The sequence below is a fragment of the Scyliorhinus torazame genome, chromosome 7 (assembly GCF_047496885.1).
Source record: "Scyliorhinus torazame isolate Kashiwa2021f chromosome 7, sScyTor2.1, whole genome shotgun sequence".
NCBI classification, from domain to species: Eukaryota; Metazoa; Chordata; class Chondrichthyes; order Carcharhiniformes; family Scyliorhinidae; genus Scyliorhinus; species Scyliorhinus torazame.
The window spans coordinates 113,842,774-113,865,236 of NC_092713.1; the positions used below are offsets into that span (position 1 = coordinate 113,842,774).

Consider the following 22,463-nt stretch of genomic DNA (forward strand, 5'->3'; position numbering starts at 1 on the left):
AGGACAGAGTCATCTCAAAGAAATGGGTGGGGGACGGTAAGGTGTCGGATATATATAGGGAATTGAGAGACGAAGGGGAGACTATGATGGACGAACTAAAAGGGAAATGGGAAGAAGAGCTAGGGGAGGAGATTGAGGAGGGGATGTGGGCAGATGCCCTAAACAGGGTAAACTCGTCGTCCTCGTGCGCCAGGCTAAGCCTGATTCAGTTTAAGGTATTACACAGGGCACATATGACTGGAACACGGCTCAGTAAATTTTTTGGGGTGGAGGATAGGTGTGCGAGGTGCTCGAGAAGCCCAGCGAATCATACCCATATGTTTTGGTCATGCCCGGCACTACAGGGGTTTTGGATGGGGGTGACAAAGGTGCTTTCGAAAGTAGTAGGAGTCCGGGTCGAACCAAGCTGGGGGTTGGCTATATTTGGGGTTGCACAAGAGCCGGGAGTGCAGGAGGCGAAAGAGGCCGATGTTTTGGCCTTTGCGTCCCTAGTAGCCCGGCGCAGAATATTGCTAATGTGGAAAGAAGCCAAGCCCCCGGGGGTGGAGACCTGGATAAATGATATGGCGGGGTTCATAAAGTTAGAGCGGATTAAGTTCGTCCTAAGGGGGTCGGCTCAAGGGTTTACAAGGCGGTGGCAACCGTTCGTCGAATATCTTGCGGAAAGATAGATAGGGGAGAACAAAGAAGGCAGCAGCAGCAGCCCAGAACTTGGGGGGTGGGGGTGGGGGGGGGGGGGGGGGGGGGGGGGGTGTGGCCTGAGACAAGGCAGTTGCCAATTAGGGCTAGTTTTTATTTTTGTTATTTAATATTTATTTATTTGTTGTTGTTTTCTTTTGTTCTTGTTTAAATAAAAAAGGTCATTATTATCTGTATTGTTATAATGTTGTGTAAAGGATGCACAATGTACTGTGTTGGTTGACCAAAAATTTTCAATAAAATATTATTTAAAAAAAAAAAATAACTTCTTTACATTTATGAATTGACATTGTTCTGTAACATTACAATTAATAATTTTGGTTGAAAGTCTTTGCTAAAATAATGAACAAAGGAATTACATACAAAGGTATTAACATATTATCAACAATACCGGTACAGACTCGATGGGCCGAATGGCATCCTTCTGCATTGTAAATTCTACGATTCTAATACAAACTTCAATTTTAAACTATTGGATTCAGGGAATACATGAGCACCTTATAAATGCCAACTCAGAGACTTCCGGGTGCGGCGATGACCAGCTAAGTCGCACGTTTCGGCAGCTCCCGTTGGAACGGACTTTTGGGCTCTTAATAGGAGCCCCAACGGCAATTTAAACGGCCAAAAACACTGTGCGGTAAACCAGAAGGGAATTCCCCCGGACACGCATGGATAAGGGAGAGGATAGCGGCCGGATTGCGGAGGATCCTCTGGAGCAGCGGCAAGGAAGGCAAGCTCAAAGCAAGATGGCGTCGGAAGGTGGCCGTTTGTTATGGGGCCCGGACCAACAAGAGTTCCTGCGGCGCTGTGTGGAAGAGCTGAAAAAGGAGTTGAAGAAGGAGCTGTTGGCCCCGATATTACAGGCGATTGAAGGGCTAAAGGAGGAGCAGAAGACCCAAGAGCAGGAGCTTCGGGTCGTGAAGGCAAAGGCTGCTGAAAATGAAGACGAAATACAGGGCCTGGTGGTGAAGACAGAGACGCACGAGGCACAGCACAAAAGGTGTGTGGAAAGGCTGGAAGTACTGGAGAATAATTCGAGGAGGAAGAATTTAAGGGTTCTGGGTCTTCCCGAAGGCGCAGAAGGGGCGGACGTCGGGACATATGTGAGCACGATGCTTCACTCGCTAATGGGATCGGAGGCCCCGACGGGCCCTTTGGAGGTGGAGGGAGCTTATCGAGTTTTGGCGCGAAGACCGAGGGCTGAAGAAATACCTCGAGCTATAGTGGTGAGGTTTCTCCGCTATAATGACAGAGAGACGGTCCTCAGATGGGCGAAGAAAACTCGGAGCTGTAGGTGGGAGAACGCGGTGATCCGCGTATACCAGGATTGGAGTGCGGAGGTGGCGAGAAGGAGGGCAAGTTTTAATCGGGCTAAGGCGGTGCTTCACAAAAAGAAGATCCAGTTTGGAATGTTACAACCGGCGAGATTGTGGGTCACACACCAAGGGAAGCACCACTACTTTGAGACGGCAGAAGAGGCGTGGACATTCATTGTGGACGAGAAGCTGGAATAGTCTGGCGAGAGAAAGAGCTTTTGGGACAAAGTGGTGGGGTGATTATGTGGGGCGAGGAAAAAGTGGGAGGGGGGATGATTTTTCAATTTGTTAATCTTGCGATCCTGTAACTTTTCTCTCTTCCCCATGTTGGGGGGGGGGGGGGAGTATGAGGAACTGTGGGCGCCGGCCATTAGGGGCGGGGCCGAGTGGGAAGCGCGGGCTTTGTTCCCGCGCTATGGTAATTATGGCGGGAACAGGGACGCAGGAAGGAGGGGGCCTCGCACAGTGGGGGCCGAGGACAAGGGGGGAAGCCGAGGTCAGCCAGAGTTCGCTGACTTCTGAGAGCAACATGGGGGGTGCAACTACGCTAGAAAGGGATCTAGCGGAGGGGGGGGGGGAGGGGGGGTTAACTGGGTCGCTGCTGCTAAGGAGAAGGGGGAGCTGTTATGGGATGGGGTGGTCGAGGCGGGAGGGCGCCGTCGGGGGGATACACGGGTACGTGGGAACCGGGTGAGGAGCTGGGTCAAAAAGGGGGATGGCTAGTCGACAAGGGGGGGGGGGGGTAAAGGGCCCCCCAACCCGGCTGATCACGTGGAACGTGAGAGGGCTGAACGGGCCGATTAAAAGGGCACGGGTACTCGCACACCTAAAGAAATTAAAGGCAGATGTGGTTATGTTGCAGGAGACACATCTGAAACTGATAGACCAGGTCAGACTACGTAAAGGATGGGTGGGGCAGGTGTTTCTTTCGGGTTTGGATGCGAAGAACTGGGGGGTGGCTATCTTAGTGGGGAAATGGGTACTGTTTGAGGCAAAGACCATAGTGGCGGATAGTGGGGGTAGATATGTGATGGTGAGTGGCAGATTGCAAGGGGAGGCGGTGGTTCTGGTGAACGTATACGCCCCGAACTGGGATGGTGCAAATTTTATGAGGCGTATGTTGGGACGTATCCCGGACCTGGAGGCGGGAAAGTTGGTAATGGGGGGAGACTTCAATACGGTGCTTGATCCAGGGCTGGACCGGTCGAGGTCCAGGACCGGGAGGAGGCCGGCAGCGGCCAGGGTGCTCAAGGACTTCATGGAGCAGATGGGAGGGGTAGACCCCTGGAGATTTAGTAGGCCTAGGAGTAAGGAGTTCTCATTTTTCTCCCATGTCCACAAAGTATACTCACGGATAGACTTTTTTGTTTTGGGAAGGGCACTGATTCCGAAGGTGACAGGGACAGAATATTCGGCCATAGCTATTTCGGACCACGCTCCACATTGGGTAGATCTGGAGGTAGGAGAGGAAAAAGAACAGCAACCACTCTGGAGAATGGATATGGGCTTATTGGCGGATGAGGGGGTATGTTTAAGGGTGAGGGGGTGCATCGAAAGGTACTTGGAGCTTAATGACAATGGAGAGGTTCAGGTGGGAGTGGTCTGGGAGGCGTTGAAGGCGGTGGTTAGAGGGGAACTGATATCCATGAGGGCACATAAAGGGAAGCAAGAGGGTAAAGAAAGGGAGCGATTGCTGAAAGAACTTTTGAGGGTGGACAGGCAATATGCGGAGGCACCGGATGAGGGACTGTACAGGGAAAGACAAAGGCTACATGTAGAATTTGACCTGCTGACCACGGGTAAGGCAGAGGCACAGTGGAGGAGGGCACAGGGTGTACAGTATGAGTATGGAGAGAAGGCGAGTCGGCTACTGGCCCACCAATTGAGGAAGAGAGGAGCAGCGAGGGAGATAGGTGGGGTGAGAGATGAGGAGGGAGAGATGGAACGGGAAGCGGAGAGAGTGAATGGGGTGTTCAAGGCATTTTATGAGAGGTTATATAAGGCTCAGCCCCCGGAAGGGAAGGAGGGAATGATGTGTTTCTTGGATCAGCTGGAATTCCCTAACGTGGAGGAGCAGGAGAGGGCGGGACTGGGAGCACAGATTGAGATGGAGGAGGTGGTAAAAGGGATTGGGAGCATGCAGGCGGGGAAGGCCCCGGGACCGGGCGGATTCCCGGTGGAATTTTATAGGAAGTATATGGACTTACTGGCCCCGTTTTTGACGAGAATCTTTAATGAGGCTAGGGAAAGGGGGCAGCTGCCCCCGACTATGTCGGAGGCAACGGTATCGCTCCTTTTGAAGAAGGAAAAAGACCCGCTGCAGTGTGGGTCCTACAGGCCCATTTCCCTTTTAAATGTAGATGCTAAGCTCCTGGCCAAGGTGATGGTGACGAGGATAGAGGACTGTGTCCCGGGGATGGTCCACGAGGATCAAACTGGGTTCGTTAAGGGGAGACAGCTGAACACGAACATACGGAGGTTGCTAGGGGTAATGATGATGCCCCCACCAGAGAGGGAGGCGGAGATCGTGGTGGCGATGGACGCTGAGAAAGCATTCGACAGAGTGGAGTGGGATTATCTGTGGGAGGTGCTGAGGAGATTTGGTTTTGGAGAAGGGTATATCGGATGGGTACAGCTGCTGTATAGGGCCCCGGTGGCGAGCGTGGCCACGAACAGACAGAGGTCTGATTACTTCCGTCTTCATAGAGGGACGAGGCAGGGGTGTCCCCTGTCTCCGTTACTGTTTGCATTGGCGATTGAGCCCCTGGCCATAGCACTGAGGGGCTCCAGGAAGTGGAGGGGAGTGCTCAGGGGAGGAGAAGAACACCGGGTATCCTTATATGCAGATGATTTATTGCTGTATGTTGCGGACCCAGTGGAGGGGATGCCTGAGATAATGCAGACACTCAGGAAGTTTGGGGAATTTTCGGGGTACAAATTGAATATGGGTAAGAGTGAGTTGTTTGTGGTGCATCCGGGGGAGCAGAGCAGGGGAATAGATGACTTACCGCTGAGGAAGGTAACAAGAGATTTCCGGTACTTAGGGATTCAGATAGCCAGGAGTTGGGGAACCTTACACCGGCTTAATTTAACAAGATTTGTGGAACAGATGGAGGAGGATTTTAAGAGATGGGACATGGTGCCCCTGTCACTGGTGGGTAGGGTGCAGGCGGTCAAAATGGTAGTCCTTCCGAGATTCCTCTTTGTGTTTCAGTGCCTTCCGGTGATGGTCACAAAGGCTTTTTTCAAGAGAATAGAGAAAAGTGTTATGAGTTTTGTGTGGGCCGGGAAGACCCCGAGAGTGAGGAGGGGGTTCTTGCAGCGTAGCCGGGATAGGGGGGGCTGGCACTACCAAGCCTAAATGAATACTACTGGGCCGCCAATATCTCAATGGTGTGTAAGTGGATGGGAGAAGGGGAGGGAGCGGCGTGGAAGAGATTGGAGATGGCGTCCTGCAAGGGAACCAGCCTACAAGCAATGGTGACGGTGCCGTTGCCGTTCTCCCCGAAGAAATACACCACAAGTCCAGTGGTGGTGGCAACACTAAAAATTTGGGGGCAGTGGAGACGACATAGGGGAAGGACGGGAGCCTCGGTGCGGTCCCCGATAAGAAATAACCATAGGTTTGTCCCGGGGAGAATGGATGGGGGATTTGGAGCATGGCAGAGAGCTGGGGTTGTGCAACTGAGAGATCTGTTCGTAGACGGGACGTTTGCGAGTCTGGGAGCGCTGACGGAAAAATATGGGTTGCCCCAAGGGAATGAATTTCGATACATGCAACTGAGGGCTTTTGCGAGGCAGCAGGTGAGGGAATTCCCGCAGCTCCCGACGCAGGAGATTCAAGATAGAGTGATCTCAGGGACATGGGTGGGGGATGGTAAGGTGTCGGATATATACAGGGAAATGAGGGACGAGGGGGAGATCATGGTGGCTGAGCTGACGGGGAAATGGGAAGAAGAGCTGGAGGAAGAGATTGAGGAGGGGCTGTGGGCTGATGCCCTACGTAGGGTAAACCCGTCGTCCTCGTGCGCCAGGCTAAGCCTGATACAATTCAAGGTCTTACACAGGGCGCATATGACCGGAGCAAGGCTCAGTAAATTTTTCGGGGTAGAGGATAGGTGTGGGAGATGCTTGAGAAGCCCAGCAAACCACACCTACATGTTTTGGTCATGCCCGGCACTGCAGGGGTTCTGGGTGGGGGTGGCAAAGGTGCTTTCGAAGGTGGTGGGGGTCCGGGTCGAGCCAGGCTGGGGGTTGGCTATATTTGGGGTGGCAGAAGAGCCGGGAGTGCAGGAGGCGAGAGAGGCTGATGTTTTGGCCTTTGCGTCCCTAGTAGCCCGGCGAAGGATATTGCTTATGTGGAAGGAAGCCAAACCCCCGGGCGTGGAGACCTGGATAAATGACATGGCAGGGTTTATAAAACTAGAACGGATAAAGTTCGCACTAAGGGGTTCGGCTCAAGGGTTCACCAGGCGGTGGCAACCGTTCATTGACTACCTCGCAGAACGATAAAGGAAATGGGAAGGTAGCAGCAGCAACCCAGGGGGCGGGGGGGGAGGGCCCGGGCGGGTCCTCAGGGATGTTTGTGTATAGATATTTGTAGCAGGTTATGTATATTGGACTTCTCGATTTTATTTTTGGAGAGTTATTATTTTTGATATGGCAGTTGCCATTTAGTTTACATATTATTTATTTATTTGTTAAAATGGCCACTGTTATTTATACTGTTTTATTGTCGAAAAAAGGAAAACCTTTGTATTGTTTTGTTTGGCCACAAAATTTTGAATAAAATATATTTTTAAAAAATAAATAAATGCCAACTCAATTGATGAAATTCAAAGGGATTTGGGTCAACAAAGAGCCTTCTTCTTCTTGGGCAGTGTCTCAGCATTGCGGATGATTTGCTTCCACTCCGGGGAGGTGGGTTCTGCGGTGGCTGAATAGTCCAATCCTGGATCCGCAAACCCTGCCACAGGTTTGGTAGGTGGTGTTTGATGAGGTGGGTGGGGTGCTCTGAATTCTGCATTCTCTTTCCGCTGTTTATACTTGCTTCATCCTATGATACACGAGGTGATTGGTGCGCTCGTAGATGCTTTTTCTCCAGTTTTGCTTTCTAAGGCAAGCAATTCCCACCCACGTTCCTGTGGGGATATTGCATTTATTTAGGGAGGTTTTCAAAGTGTCCTTGTAGAATTTCCTGTGCCCTCCTATTGATCGCTTGCCATTGCAGAGCTCGGAATAGAGCACCTGATTCGGGAATCTTGTGTCGGGCATGCGGGCAATGCCCATCACAGCTGGTTGAACATGACCAGTGCCTTGATATTGGAGATATTGGCTTGGGGAGGACGGTCACGTTGGTTCCCTTATCCTGCTAGTGGATTGGCAAGATTTTGCGGAGGCAGCGTAGTGATATCTAACCAAGGATTTGAAGTGTCTGCTGTACATTGTCCATGTTTCTCATGCATACAGGACGGCGGGGATCACGGCTGCTCTGTGGACCATGTGTTTGGTGCTGGATTTGAGGTCTCGGTCTTCACTCACTCATTTCCTCAGGCGTCTGAAGACTACATTGGCGCATTGGAGTCGATGGAAGAGCGCAGGAGACTCAGCAACTGGCTGACAACCGCGATATGCGCGGCTTCTTCAGCGCAATCAAAACCATCTATGGTCCGAGTACCCAATGTCCCACCCCACTGAGAGACAAAAACGTGGAGGCACTCATCAAAGACAAAGAGGCAGTCAATGCCCACTGGAGAGAGAACTTCGAGGGCCTCCTCAGCTAAAACGCAGCATTTGACGCAAGTATCCTCGACACCATCCCGCAACACACTGCCTGCCACCATCTCAGCGCAACCCCAGCTCATCGTGAGGTCAAAAAGGCTGTACAACAGCTGAAGCACAACAAGGCCTCTGGGACAGATGGAATCCCCGCAGAAGTACTAAAATGCATCGGAGAGGCATGCTTAACAAGAATCCACAAACACATCACCCTTGTCTGGAAGGAAGAGAGCATGCCAGACAATCTCAGAGACATCTTAATTGTGACCATCTTCAAGAAGGGAGACAGGTCTGACAGAGGGATTTCCCTACTCTCTGCCATTGGAAAGGTCAACAAAGAGTACCTCAGTGTATGAGAGAGAGAGACACCTTTATTTATGTTGTAACACAAGCAGTGGTTGAGGTAGAGTCCATTGCATATTTTAAGGAAACAATTGGATAAATACTCAATGCAAAGGAAAATAAAAAGTGATAGTGATGCACAGGGCAATAAGATTAGCTTTGGATTGCTCTAACATAAAGCCAGCATAGACACAATATCCTTACATTCTTCTGTGCTAAAGCTTTCTGTGGTTCTGTGAAACAGAGATGGGAATGGATAGGGCCATACTCGTGACAGTGGGAGAGTCATTAAAATTGCAAATATGTCCAATCTGTAGTTTTAATTACTTGAAGGTTTGAAATGGCTGAAACTAGCCACATATAAAAATGCACATGTACTTACCTAATATGTATAGATTTATGTTATTTTTATGTATGTATATATGAATATATCTATACATACATTTTTACGTGAAAATATATAATACAATTTTTGGTTTTCTTTCCATAGGGCGTTTGTTTGGAAATCTTTGCTCGACAGAAACATTGTCAGATTCAGAAGTGTGTCATTCACTTTTGGCTTTTAGTTCTGTTTTATGGTAAGGTTTCACTCTCCTGTTTCTCTGTAAGGATTTTAGTACTGGTATTAGAACACAAGGGGTGGAATTTCCTGGGTAAAATAGGTGTGGTTCCCAACAGCCCCAGCAGCTCAATCCGGACCGCGATTTTCAGGTACTTAGAAGAATTTATTTTCCCCCCAGGTGAAAAACGCCACGCCTGAGGCACGAAGTATCTGATTCGCCACCCCCTGAGGTAATCTGATCTCTTCAATGAAGGGGGCACTGCACTTAGACAGCTTCACAGCACTTGCACTCGTTCACCCCAGGAGAATGGCAGTAAGGAAAGCAGCTCCTCGATTTACGGAGGGGGAGAGGCTCCTCAATTTACCATGTAGGAGAGGCGGGTTACAACATGCCCTCAGGCTGGCAGGATGCCTACCAGCCATGTGACATTGGGGTGGCACGGTAGCACAGTGGTTAGCACTGTTGCTTCACAGTGCCAGGGTCCCAGGTTCAGTTCCCAGCTGGGTCACTGTCTGTGCGGAGTCTGCACGCCCTCTCCGTGACTGCGTGGGTTTCCTCCGGGTGCTCCAGTTTCCTCCCACAAGTCCCGAATCACGTGGTGTTAGGTGAATTGAACATTCTGAATTCCCCCTCAATGTACCCGAACAGGCACCGGAGTGTGGCGACTTGGGGATTTTCACAGTAACTTAATTGCAGTGTTAATGTAAACCAACTTGTGACAATAAAGATAACTACTATTACTACAAATTCTGCCTGGAAGACAGTGGCAGCATTGATCAGTGCCAGAAACCTGACCAAGAGGACGGCTGTGCAATGCAGAAAAAAGATGAATGACCTCTCTGATCAGCCAGGGTAAGAGCTCCCCGTTTCCTCTCTTCACTGCAATTTCCGTCACCCTCCAGAATGTCACCTCAATCCGACGTGCCTCCACCTCATGGGACCCCAGCACTCGGTCACTCACCAGCATCTCTCAAACCCCCTCGGCATTCCTCACCACAACCTCTCCCTGCTTAAGCACAGTGCTCACACGTTCGAGGTGTCATCGACCTCTGACCCGCCAGGCGTCCTGCTCACATTGTCCCCATTTGTGTTCTTGCAAGAGAAACTCACCCACACTGATGCAAGTGAGCAAAAACCGGCAGTGGGATGTCCGAACTGAGGATCCTGAGAACCATGGAGCTCGCAAGGGAGGAGCAGGATGGGCCTGCACTGAGAGCTAGGTGGGCTTGCAAGAGAAGAATGAGGAAACAATGCACTTTCATCCAGATGACCTGTCTTAAGTGAGATCTGTGTCGTCCAAACCCTTGACCAGGCCATGTACTAAAACCATGTCCCTTGCCTTGCAGGAATATCACCCGAAGAGCCTAGCCCATCCACCAACAGTCTCTCACCGCACACCCTCGAAACCACCAGGGAGATCTTGGAGGAAGATACAGATGAAGTGTCATAACTTTCACCCGCACCATTCACCATCACAGAGACACATACCTCAGTGGGGGAACCTAACAGGCAGGCTTCTGAGTCACTCTCTGGCGAGCACCACACAGCTCCTGCTGCACATCACGTGGAGGCAGAAGTGTCCTCTGACACTGAGCTGCTGGAGATGCAAAGGTAGAGCCAGGAATAACAGGAGGGAATATCAGCGGCATTTCTGCAACTGCAAAGCCAAATGGAAGAGTCCCAAATCCTTCTGTCACAGGAGATGTTGCCGGCAATGTGTGGCACCTGCAAGGCCAACACTGCCTTGCAGTGTCTGCCCGCAGTGGAAAGCCTGGGGCAGGAAGTCATTTGAGGGTCATTATCACTTGTAATATCTGCACATGTCACTGAATTAAATATTATTGATCTTCACCACCTTGACACTTCACATTCTTTAACCCTCCTCCCAGTGGCATTGCGCTTCTCCCCACCTGGACACAATTGTTCTCACTGTCCCTTAATGTCAGGCTAGGTTAGGCCTAGCGAATGTTTCATTCGGAGTGATAGGGCTCGGGCAAGAATTAGTGAACCCAAGACCCTCGCCCCTAATCCTCCTCTAGAGCTAAAGGACAAAGGAATGTAAGGTCGAACCTCAGTCAGACGTGATCGGGGAGTCAGCATGCTGGCAGCAAACAGACAGCAGTCAGGCATAAGATATAGTTGAGGTGGACCATTCCTCACTGTGAGTCATCATCACCTTCCTGCAATGACTGGGCAGCAGGCACTCAAGGGTTCCCCAGCCCAAGCACCCTGATGAATAAGATCTCCGCAACGTCCATCTCCTGGTCGCAGAGGGGTGACAACGTCCTGGGGGGCAGGTTTGGCGCTGTCGGACAACATGTTGGACCTACTCCATGAAGCAGGAGGTGATGAAAGCATCCCTAACCCTCTGCCCCTGCACACCCTTGCCCCTGCCTGCCCTCCAGCCTCTGGATCCTCAATGGCCTCTTCCTCAACTCTGTCTTGAATGTCCCCCTCATCCGAGGACGCATTCCCTTTCCCTAAGTCCTCCTCACAAAGGTTGTCGACCCGTTACCGAGCCAGGGTATGTATGGCACAGCAGACCACCATGATGTGAGAAACCCTCTGGGGACTGTACTGTAGTCCCACAGGACCTGTCAAGGCAGTGGAAGTGCATCTTAAGGGACCCGACGCACAGCTGTCACAAATCTGGTGGCACTGTGAGCTTCGTTGTAGTAGCTCTCTGCTGCAGTCTCTGGCCACCGCACTGGTGTCATCAGCCAAGATCTCCGACGTGTTCCCCAGCAGCGGGGCAGGTGAGCCATGTAGACATCGGCAGGATCTGAGGTTACCGCCGACGACAAATGGCAGGCTGCCTCCGCCATCGGAAAACGCGCCACCATTAAATTCCGCCTAATGTTTCAGGCCCATTCCTATTCGTTAGAACTGGAAAAGGGAACATGCATCTAATTGAACCAAAACAACGTAGATAACTGCATGGCAGGCTTTCAGTTCACCCAGCCTCTTTGTCCAACTTGACTCACATTCGGCCTCTTTTCTTGATCCTAGCTAGGGACCCCCACCGGCCTCCCCAGCAGGCAGCAAGGAAACCCATATAGTTTGCTTATGGTGCTACCAAATGGCGACCCCCCTGCTGCTGGGTTAATACCAGTGATGGGGGGGGATGAGGCCACGGGCATTACTTAAAGGCCTCTAATGGTGGCCGGGCAGGAAGGCCGTCCACAGGCCTGCCCACCACAGACGTATTTGGGGCAGAGACGGGAAGACAGCAGAGTCCACACTGCCACCTTCCCTGATTCAATACTCCATGGGGAGGACATCAAACTCCACCCAAAGAAACTACGGTAAGCTCAGTTTTAGTATATTCTTCAAATGTCAGGGATTGATCCTGGCCATTTGGTTTTCTTTTCCTTGACTTGCTTAGACCCCCAAGGAAGCTCTACAGACTAAGAGAGGAAAGGGTAGAGCAGAAATCCACATCAGGCTGGTTTGTTGAGGAGTGAAAGGTTAGGTTATCAGAGAGAATGGCAGTAACTTTGGTCAGACTGTGATGTAAGCTCAATTTGAACATGAATTGGACAGAATTTTAAACACCACTCAGTAACTCAGGAGTGTTGCATTACAGTGAGCTTTTTCATTACCATGTGAACAAAAGAATTTTTTAAAATTACAAATAGTGGAAATCTAAAATGAAAACAGAACACATTTAAAATACAACAGTTTCATCAATCTCCGCAGAGGAAAGATCAATAAGGCATGAAAATATATCAAAATTGTGTACATAAAAACTTTATTCTTTTTTACAATTTTAAAATGGATTTATGCTGAATGAAAAGATATGTGTCACATGACTCATAATATTGACCACCTGTTCTGGAAGCTTCCAACAGAGGGTACAAGAACAAAAGAGTTCCACTCTCATCCTTGTGAAATCTCCTACCCCATTGTAAAGCCAGATCAAAATCATTAAACTAGTAGGCCAACAGACGAACTGGCTCCTCAACTGGGGAGATGACAAAGAAGGGGTATCACAACTCGTTATACCTGAAGATGTGTTCAGTAGACAACAGACAGATCCGAATTGAGTGGGTGAAAGAAAACTATGTTTATTTTGAAGCAATTATATTAACAATATACATCAGATTCCAGCCGGGTCTGCTCTGTCGGTTCTATACCTGGTTGACTTCATGTAGAACTCAATCATGAATGTCCTTGGGCTCTCTGCCTCCTCAGCGGGGGAGCTCATACTTGACCAGTCTCACAAGGAGACTGATTGCTCCAACCCTGTAGGTCTCGTGTGGGTTCTAACATTGCAGTAAAAAACTACAATTTAACTCTGAAGAGAAGCAATGGATTTTGGCCAGAGGTGCAGTGAAGCTGCATTTAACCCATTAATGGTCCAAGTCACATGCTCCATGCTTCTAGCCTCTTAGTCAGTTTTAATGTTACATTTCTAGCCTCACAGATCAGTCTGTTGATTACTTGCAGCCTGAAAAGAGCAAGAGGAGAGCTCCCAGCAGTCCAAGCAGCTGGCCACCATTTCTCAACTCCTCAAAACCTGTTTTATTTTAAAAGCATCAGACCATCACCTGCCAAGCAGTCTAGGCACAGAAGCCACAGCGTGCTGCACCCTCATTTGCCTCCAAGGACTTTTCCTGCTTCTGTCTCCAACCAGCGACTCATCTGAACTGAACTCCACCATGAAGAAAACTCTCTGTTTACTTTGACTTTCTGGACTCTGGAAAGCACATGAACTAATATTCATTTCTGTGGTTCTTTTACTGTTGTTATCCATAGTTGTAAAAAGTTACAGATATTTCTTTTTTGTTTGATCACAGGATGTGCATGTCACTGGCTAGACCAGCATTTAGTGCCCATTCCTAATTGCCCTTGGTGCTGCAATTCCTGGGATGTAGGTACACACAGAGTGCTGTTAGGGAGAGATTTCCAGGATTTTGACCCAGCTACAGTCAGAAGAGCGGTTTAGTTCCCTTTACTGTATATGAGTGTGCGAGGGGGCTGGTTTAGCTCAGTCAGCTGGACAGCTGGTTCAAGATGCAGAGTGAGGCCAGCAGCACAGGTTCAATTCCTGAACTGGCTGAGGTCATTCCTGAAGGCCCCACCTTCTCAACCTTGCCCCTCACCTGAGTTGTGGTGATCCTCAGGTTAAATCACCATCAGTCAGCTCTCCCCCTCAAAGGGGAAAGCAGCTTATGGTCATCTGGGAATATGGCGACTTTATCTATGAGTGTGCGTGTGTGATGCAAACATTCCTTTCCCTCGGTTTGAATGTGGAATAAGCCATTCTTCTGAGTCAATCAGAAACAGAGTTTGCTGCGTGTTATAAAATTGGGCCACACCCCCAAGTATTTGGGGAAATGTGCCACAACCTACTTAAAAATAATTCAAAAAACACTTCTGTATATGGACAGAAAGTGAGTGGATAAAGAGGTTCAATTTGCCCCTCTCTCTCTCCTGAACATAAAGGATGGGTCGATGTTTCAGGCCTAAGTCCCTTTCTCCAAACTGAAAACGGAGAGATTGTCTAACGATTCTCTTTCAGTTTTATTCCTAAAGGAGTTGCTTCCAATCAAAACATCAACCAACTTTACAGCTGCCGATGAATCTCTTGTGTACTTCTGGCATTTTCTGTTTTTATTATAAGAACATTTACTGTCTTCACAGAACTAGCAATTTGGGAAGGAGTCCACAGCTGGAACTATAACTTTTCACCAAACGATATGACATGGCCAGATGCCAGAAAGTATTGCCAAAAGTCCTTCACTGACATGGTTGCAATTCAGAACAGTGAAGAAAATAACTATCTGAATGCGATGCTACCAAAGAATCCATCTTATTACTGGATTGGAATAAGAAGGATTCATAATGTTTGGACCTGGGTTGGAACTAACAAAACACTGACCAGAGAGGCAGAAAACTGGGCTAAAGGCGAACCAACTGATGGGTCAGAAGATTGTGTAGAGATTTATATAAAGAGAGGCAATGATACAGGAATGTGGAATAACGATCCCTGCGGAAAAATGAAACGAGCAATATGCTATTTAGGTAAGATTTTGTTTGCCTACTTTTTCATAGAATGTATTTGAAATTTTAAAACAAAATATATCCAAAAGTTTTTGAAAAAAGGAAGCGAGAGGATTGATTAATGTAAAGCTAATGAGTTAATTTGTAGCAATGCTCTTTCCGAATGGGCTAATTAATAGGTTATTCATTCAACTGTTTCAGTAAATGCTAAACATCTCACATGCACGGAGTTAGAAATCCTCAGGCCTATTCTGAATGTGAAGAAGGGGAATTAAAAAGAGGCAAGATGGTCATACAGGCAACTGGCCCAGCAAAAACTGGAAAGCCAATCAGATTTTAAGCATAACGTTACCAAAAAGGTAAATTGATTGAAAAAACATTCCTGAATGTGGAGCTAGGGATACAGGAATGGCCCTCCCTGCACCATCACGGTACTTCCCATCTTTGCCAGCTCCGGTTGAGCGCCTCCTGGTCTACAACACCTCCAAATCACCTCCCCATCTCTCCGGATTATGTTCCCAACCTCCTAAACACACCCTTCTTCCTGATCATTACCCTCTTCTCCGGGACACGTTACATCTCAACCCCTTATCATTTCTCACACTTCCAATTGTCTCCCAGATACAAGTGACGCAATGACCTGAATGTGGTAGCCACTAACCGTATTAGATGTATATTAGATGTAGTACAGTAAGACTCCTGTACTAGAGGTACATGGGTAAATCCCTGCCTGCTGGCTCCGCCCAGTAGGCGGCATATAAATGTGTGTGCTCTCTGGTGCTGCTCCCATTCTGGTAGCAGGTACAGGAGGCCACACATCTTTGCTCAATAAAGCCTCGATTATTCACTACTCGCGTCTTTGTAGTAATTGATAGCGCATCAATTTATTGAGCAAAGATTTTAAAATGATGGAACTTCGCATCAAGCCTGATCGGCTATAGCTGAGCCCTCAAGCAGCCAACGCGAAGCCCGCTTTTGACCACTGACTAGCCTGCTTCGAAAGCTACCTCCGAACATCCGCTGAAGAACCCTCAGACGCACAGAAGCTCCAGGTCCTTTATTCACGGGTGAGCCCTGACATTTGTCCTCTCATCCGGGATGCGCCCATTTACGCCGAAGCAATGGAGCTCCTGAAAGGACATTAAATTCGGCCGGTCAACAAACTATATGCCAGGCACCTCCTGTCCACGAGCCAGCAACTCCCCGGTGCCAGGCAGTTTCAGCAGTCCAGCATACAGAACTTTTAATCAGAGACGCTTTTGTTACGGGCATGGGGTTGGCGTACATCCGCCAGCGCCTATTGGAGGAACCAGGCAGCTCGCTAACTCGTTAACAGTGGCCTCCCGTAACGTCCAGTCATACGCTCCCGACCGCACGGCACCATCATGGGCATCGTGGGCCCCACCAGCTACCGCCCCCAGCCCACCACAAGCCTGCGCCATGCGGCAGCCGGCCAACCCCGGGGGGCCCAAATGCTACTTCTGTGGGCAGAACAAACACCCCCGGCAGCAGTGCCCGCCGCGGAGCGCAACCTGCAATGGCTGCGGAAAGAAGGGACATTTTGCTGCTGTGTGCCAGGCCCAGTCGGTCGCCGCTGTTTCTAGGCCCAGCGTCCCTGGAGAGCCCAAGTGGTAGTAGTAAAGACTGGGGAGAAACACAGGATGGTCATTGACTACAGTCAGACCATCAATCGGCACACGCAGCTCGACGCGTACTCCCTTCCACGCATATCTGATATGGTCAATCAGATTGCACAGTACTGGGTCTTTTCCACAGTGGACCTGAAGTCCCGCCGACCACCAGCTCCCCATCCGCAACGAGGACCGGCCATACACTGCGTTCGAAGCAGATGGCCGCCTCTATCACTTCCTTAGGGTTCCCTTCGGTGTCACTAACGGGGTCTCAGTCTTCCAACATGGCTGGCAGTTCCTGGACCCGTCCTCCTTCGCAAATATGCGCGGACCCATAAGTCAGACCTGTTGGTCGAAAGAGTCCAACTACTGCACGCAAACCTGCAGTACGCCTACGTGGCGCACCCCGACGGGTGCCAGGACACAGTCTCCCTCCGGGACCTGGCACCCGTTGGATCTCCACCCACGGCCCACCACCCGACACCCCACCTCCGGTTGCCCCTGCACCACTCACCCTACCCCCAGCGCACCTCACCGCGGCCCCCGCCCCAGTAGGATCCGTCCTCCCACTGGTTCCACTCGGGGACGATGAAGACGAGGACAAAACGCTTTCGGAGTCACCGGTGACCAAGTCGGCGCACGCATCCCCACCAGGACCGAGGCGATCACAGCGGAGGATCAAGGCCCCGACAGACTGAACTTGTAAATTTTTCCACCACCCCCGCCGGACTCTTTTTTTAACAGGGGGTGAATGTGATAGTCACCACTAACTGTCTTAGATGTAAATTAGATGTAGTACGGTAAGACTCCTGTACTCGAGATACATGGGTAAATCCCTGCCTGCTGGCTCTGACCAGTAGGCAGCGTATAAATGTGTGTGCTCGCCGGTGCTGCTCCCATTCTGGTAGCAGCTACAGGAGGCCACACATCTTTGTTCAATAAAGCTTCGATTATTCACTACTCTCGTCTTTGTAGTAATTGATAGTGCATCACTGAACTACAATGTTGGTTTGACAGAAAGCTGTTTGGGGATGTTAGCATGTGTTTGCTGCTTGCCAGCTGAGTTTAAATAAGGCTGCAAACCCAGTGAAGTTCGCATCTAAATTACTGCCATACACTGTGGCCAGCAAGGTAGTGTCCTCGGCCCAGCCATCTTAAACAGTTTCACCAATGAGCTTCTCAGCATCATCAGCTCAGAGGTGGGAATGTTTGCTGATGATTCCACAATGTTCATTCCATTCACACTTCTTCAGATGTTGAAGCAGTCCATAACCATATGCAACAAGACTTGGACAACATTCAGGCTTGGGTTGATAGGCAGCAATTAAAATTAGTGACGCACAAGTAACCATCTACAACAAGAGAATCTAACCATAGCCCCCTGACATTCAACAGGATGGGATAGAATCATAGAATCTACAGTGCAGAAGGAGACCCTTCGGCCCATCGAGTCTGCACCGGCTCTTTGAAAGTGCACCCTACCTAAACCCACACCTCCACCCTATCCCCATAACCCAGTAACCCCACCCAACACTAAGGGCAATTTAGCATGGCCAATCCACCTAACCTGCACATCTTTGGACTGTGGGAGGAAACCGGAGCACCCAGAGGAAACCCACGCACACACGGGGAGAACGTGCAGACTCCGCACAGACAGTGACCCAAGCCGTGAATCGAACCTGGGACCCTGGAGCTGTGAAGCAATTGTGCTAACCACAATGTTACCACGCTGCCCACTAATGCTTGTATTTATTAGCTGACGCATAGAATATAAGAGCTGGGAGGTTATGATGGAGTTGTATAAAATGCTTGTTAGGCCACAGCTGGAGTAGCATGTGCAGTTCTGGACGCCACACTATAGGAAATATGTGATCGCACTAGAGAGGGTGCAGACGAGGTTCACCCTGACCTCCCAAATCTCGTCCAACATCTACAAGGCACAAGATAGAATACTCTCCAGATGCTGGATGGCGTTGGTCCAATAACATTCAAGAGGCTCGACACCACCCAGGTTAAAGATACCAGCTTGATTGGCACCCCATCCAACACCTTAAATATTCACTCCCTCCACCACCATTGCACAGTGGCAGCCGTGTGTGCCATCTGCAGCTCTGCAGATGCACTGCAGCAACTCATCAAGGCTCCTTCGACAGCACCTCCCAAACCTACGGCCTCTCTCACCTGGGAGGACAAGGGCAGAAGATGTATGGGAACATCACCGCCTCGAAGTTCCCTCCAAGTAACATACAATCCTGACTCGGAACTATATTGTTGTTTCTTCACTGTTACTGGGTCAAAATCCTGTAACTCCCTCCCTAACAGCACTGTGGGTGCATTGATACACCACATTGATTGAGCAGTGTTCACTGCCATCTCCTCCAGGTCAATGACGGATGGGTAATAAATGCTGACCTAGCCAGCGATGCCCACATCCTGTGATCAAGTAAAAAATAAATCTCTGCAACCTTTTTCCCCTTTACACAGTTTTCTTCCCGTCTTCTTACGCTTGAATGTGTTGTCCTCACTGGGACAAAGCACAGTAGATTCTAGTTATCCATGTCACTTCAACTAAATGGGCATTCTTCAGATACGAGCTTTGACGGTGATTGTTAGAAGGACATATGAAATGGGGTGATGACAGCTGAAGCTGATCAGGCCCTCACCCAATGTCTGCATGTGTACACTTCCAGAAGGCACCAGTGACTGTAGAGACCAAGAGCAGGAGCACAGGGCAGTATTTTTCAGATGGCAGGACTTCCCGCATTGCCACCAAAAAGATTGGTAAGGAAACAGCCACCCCAGCTCCTAGCCGCTGCCCTGCAGCCATTTAAATCTGTATAGGCTGGAGACATGACTTCCTCTCCCACCGCTTCAGAGAGCTACCAATCAATCTGTAGAGCCAGGATCCGGCTGGAAGGGTCATACTGGGAGTCTTTTGGTGGGGCCATAGCAGGAAGCCTTGAGGGGATGGTAGCTCGGTTCCTAAAGTCGTGGGGATGGGGGGGTAAATGTGGCACCTAGAGGGGAGCAAAACTAGAGCCCTGAAAATTGCAACAGGTGGAATGTAGACCTGAGATAGCCATTATTTAACCACTAAGAAGCCTCAATTTGGGCGACGGTGGGCAGGCAGGTCACTAACGAGCTTGGACTGGTAAAATGAGCCCTCATTGAGTTCAGAGTGTTTGCCACGTTTGCCTGTATGGACATATGGATTTACGTTGTTTTTTCCTAACAGCTTCATGCAAGTCTATTTTATGCAGTGGTCACGGAGAATGTGTGGAGACTATTGGAAGTTATACGTGTCGATGTTCTGAAGGATTCTACGGAGCAGAGTGTGAATTTGGTAAGAACAATGTTATCGAATACCATGACTGACGATGACTGAAATTTCTCGGCACTGAAGTATAACAAATTGCTGAACATATTTAGGCAAAAATTACTTTCTCCATCCTTATTGTGTTAACAAATTATTGAACTATTTATTACAGAGTATGAATCCAATAAACCCATTGCTTCTTGTGCTGTTTTCAAATGTAATACTCTAATTGAAAGACATACGTTATGTTGGATAATAAAGTGTTTTGTACATTGAGTAACATTTTGAATCACCGGAGAGGTGCACACTAATCTCTCACCATCACCGAATCTGTTAACATCACAATGTTGGCAGCTTCTGAATGTCCAATGGAGAGAGGGAGAATGGAAGGAAGGAAGCAAAGAATAAAGGACAGAGAAAGCAAGAACGCTTGAAAAAGTAAACCAGTAAGGAAAGAATAAGGAAGGAAGCAAAAGCAAAAAAAAGAGAACAAAAAAATAAATAAAGGGGAGAGAGAAAGAAAATGAGAATGTCAGTCAGGGTGACATCCCTTCCAGTTTTATAATTACACACCAAAATTAAAACACAAACTTTATTACACAGTAACTTACACATTTCCCAATCCCTCCTGTCCAGCTGAACAGTGTGCCACTCTCAATGTTCCTGACCAAGCGACTATGGATTGCACCCATCCTCATGGAAACTTCAGCTTTGACTCCACGTGTGAATTCCAATGTGCAGCAGGGTTTACACTGCAGGGGTCACAGGATCTCCGGTGCAATGCAACAGGGATGTGGACAGCAGAGACACCCAGCTGTGAAGGTATATCACAAACAATACTCATTATAACTACACTCAACTCGCAACATTAGTGGCTAAACTAATTCTCCAGTTCTCTATAATATACATTTGTATATTCTCAGATAAACTTGTTTATTATTCATCGATTGCCAAAATGTATTTTTTTGATTGAGTACCTAAAATGATAATGAATCTCACATTTAAGTCTACTAACCACAATTTGAATTATAGTTCTTATTGGTAAAAAATAAGAAAAGCTTCTCTACGTTAAGGTGCATTGAGATATTCCTACTTAATGAATTTAGATATAAATGCAAATATTATTCAACTTTCAATCTTCCATTCCAGTTATGAAATGCAAAGTTCTAAAGATCCCTAGAAATGGGACCAGAAACTGTTCCCATCCAATTGGAAACTTCAGCTATCTCTCAACTTGTGACTTTGGCTGTGTAGAAGGTTTCTTGCTGAACGGGTCAGTGAGTCTTCAGTGTGAGGGCTCTGGAGCATGGTCATCACCAATACCGGACTGTGAAGGTAGTTTGAGAATGACATTCTGTTCTAATATACTGGGCTGTCTGGGGAATGAGCTCAAATGGGAGAGCGCTTGCTTTGCATGTAAGAGGTGGTGGGATTGATGCTCACATTCTCCAATTTTGTGGGCAGCACGGTAGCATTGTGGACAGCACAATTGCTTCACAGCTCCAAGGTCCCAGGTTTGATTCCGGCTTGAGTCACTGTCTGTGCGGAGTCTGCACATCCTCCCCGTGTATGTGTGGGTTTCCTCCGGGTGCTCGGGTTTCCTCCCACAGTCCAAAGATGTGCGGGTTAGGTGGATTGGCCATACTAAATTGCCCATAGTGTCCAAAATTGCCCTTAGTGTTGGGTGGGGTTACTGGGTTATGGGGATGGGGTGGAGGTGTGGACCTTGGGTGGGGTGCTCTTTCCAAGAGCCGGTGCAGACTCGATGGACCGAATGGCCTCCTTCTGCACTGTAAATTCTATGATCTATATATTCTTCTCTCTATAATTGCACCTCATTCCACTGGGGGTTCCAGGGTCTATAAACAGTATTGGCCATGAGTTGGTACTTTGAGTAGTGGAGAAAATATCTTAAAAAAGCAGTAGATTTCACATCATTGCCGGTTTTAGCTGCTACTGTACTGGGGTTTCAGTGAAACATATTTCAGCTATGAAATGTGGAGGTCTGGAGATTCCTGAACAAACACTCATATGTCATCGGAGATTTACTTTACAACTCAACTCGTAACTCCATTGGCTAAATTAAATCTACATGTAGTTTCCAATTTATCTACAATATAGATATGCATGTTCTCAGATAAATCTGTTTATTATAATTAATAGACAAAATCCATTTTTTGAATTGGAAACCTATGATATAATTAATCTCACATTTATATCTAGGAAGCATAATTTAAATAGTAATTCTTATTAATACAGATTAAGGTAATCTTCTCTTCCTTAATGTGGATTGAATGCCCTCACGTACCTCAAAGTAACTATTCGCAGAACTGCATCATGAGAGGCAACAGAACTTCTGTCTGTCTCTCAGAGGCTGTTGGCGGAGGAGTTAAAGATGTATGAGGATTTGAGAAAATACATACCCGACAAAAAAAATAAACTGAATGTTTATAATTACACACCAAAATTAAAATACAAACTTTATTACACAGTAACTAACACATCAGGCGTGATCAAATAGCCAAACTGTGACTGAAAAGGCACAGCGTGGGCGATAAAAGCTGGGAGACCCCACTCCCGGGATCTACCCAGCTCGCAACGCCTCGCAAGATCTTACCTGATCACGCGAGGTGTTGCAGTGTAAATCCCGCCCATTGTGGGAGGGGGTCATAGAATATAGAACATTACAGCGCAGTACAGGCCCTTCGGCCCTCGATGTTGCACCGACCTGTGAAACCACTCTAAAGCCCATCTACACTATTCTTTTATCATCCATATGTCTATGCAATGACCATTTGAATGCCCTTAGTGT

At 48.4% G+C, this 22,463-nt stretch overlaps 1 protein-coding gene and 1 long non-coding RNA gene across 2 annotated transcripts in view; one reads left to right on the top strand and one right to left on the bottom strand.

The window, feature by feature from the left end:
- LOC140426471 (L-selectin-like) overlaps positions 1-22,463 on the top strand; it is a 63,431-nt gene that overhangs the window by 19,896 nt on the left and 21,072 nt on the right. The window contains exons 2-6 of the mRNA XM_072511284.1: positions 8,626-8,713; positions 14,345-14,725; positions 19,571-19,678; positions 20,288-20,473; positions 20,801-20,986. Of these exons, the coding sequence (XP_072367385.1) occupies positions 8,626-8,713; positions 14,345-14,725; positions 19,571-19,678; positions 20,288-20,473; positions 20,801-20,986 (949 nt within the window). The remainder of the gene's footprint in view (positions 1-8,625; positions 8,714-14,344; positions 14,726-19,570; positions 19,679-20,287; positions 20,474-20,800; positions 20,987-22,463) is intronic.
- The window catches only part of LOC140426474 (uncharacterized), a 112,916-nt gene that overhangs the window by 19,810 nt on the left and 70,643 nt on the right, over positions 1-22,463 (bottom strand). The window contains exon 4 of the long non-coding RNA XR_011948212.1: positions 20,263-20,465. This is a non-coding gene — a long non-coding RNA (uncharacterized lncRNA). The remainder of the gene's footprint in view (positions 1-20,262; positions 20,466-22,463) is intronic.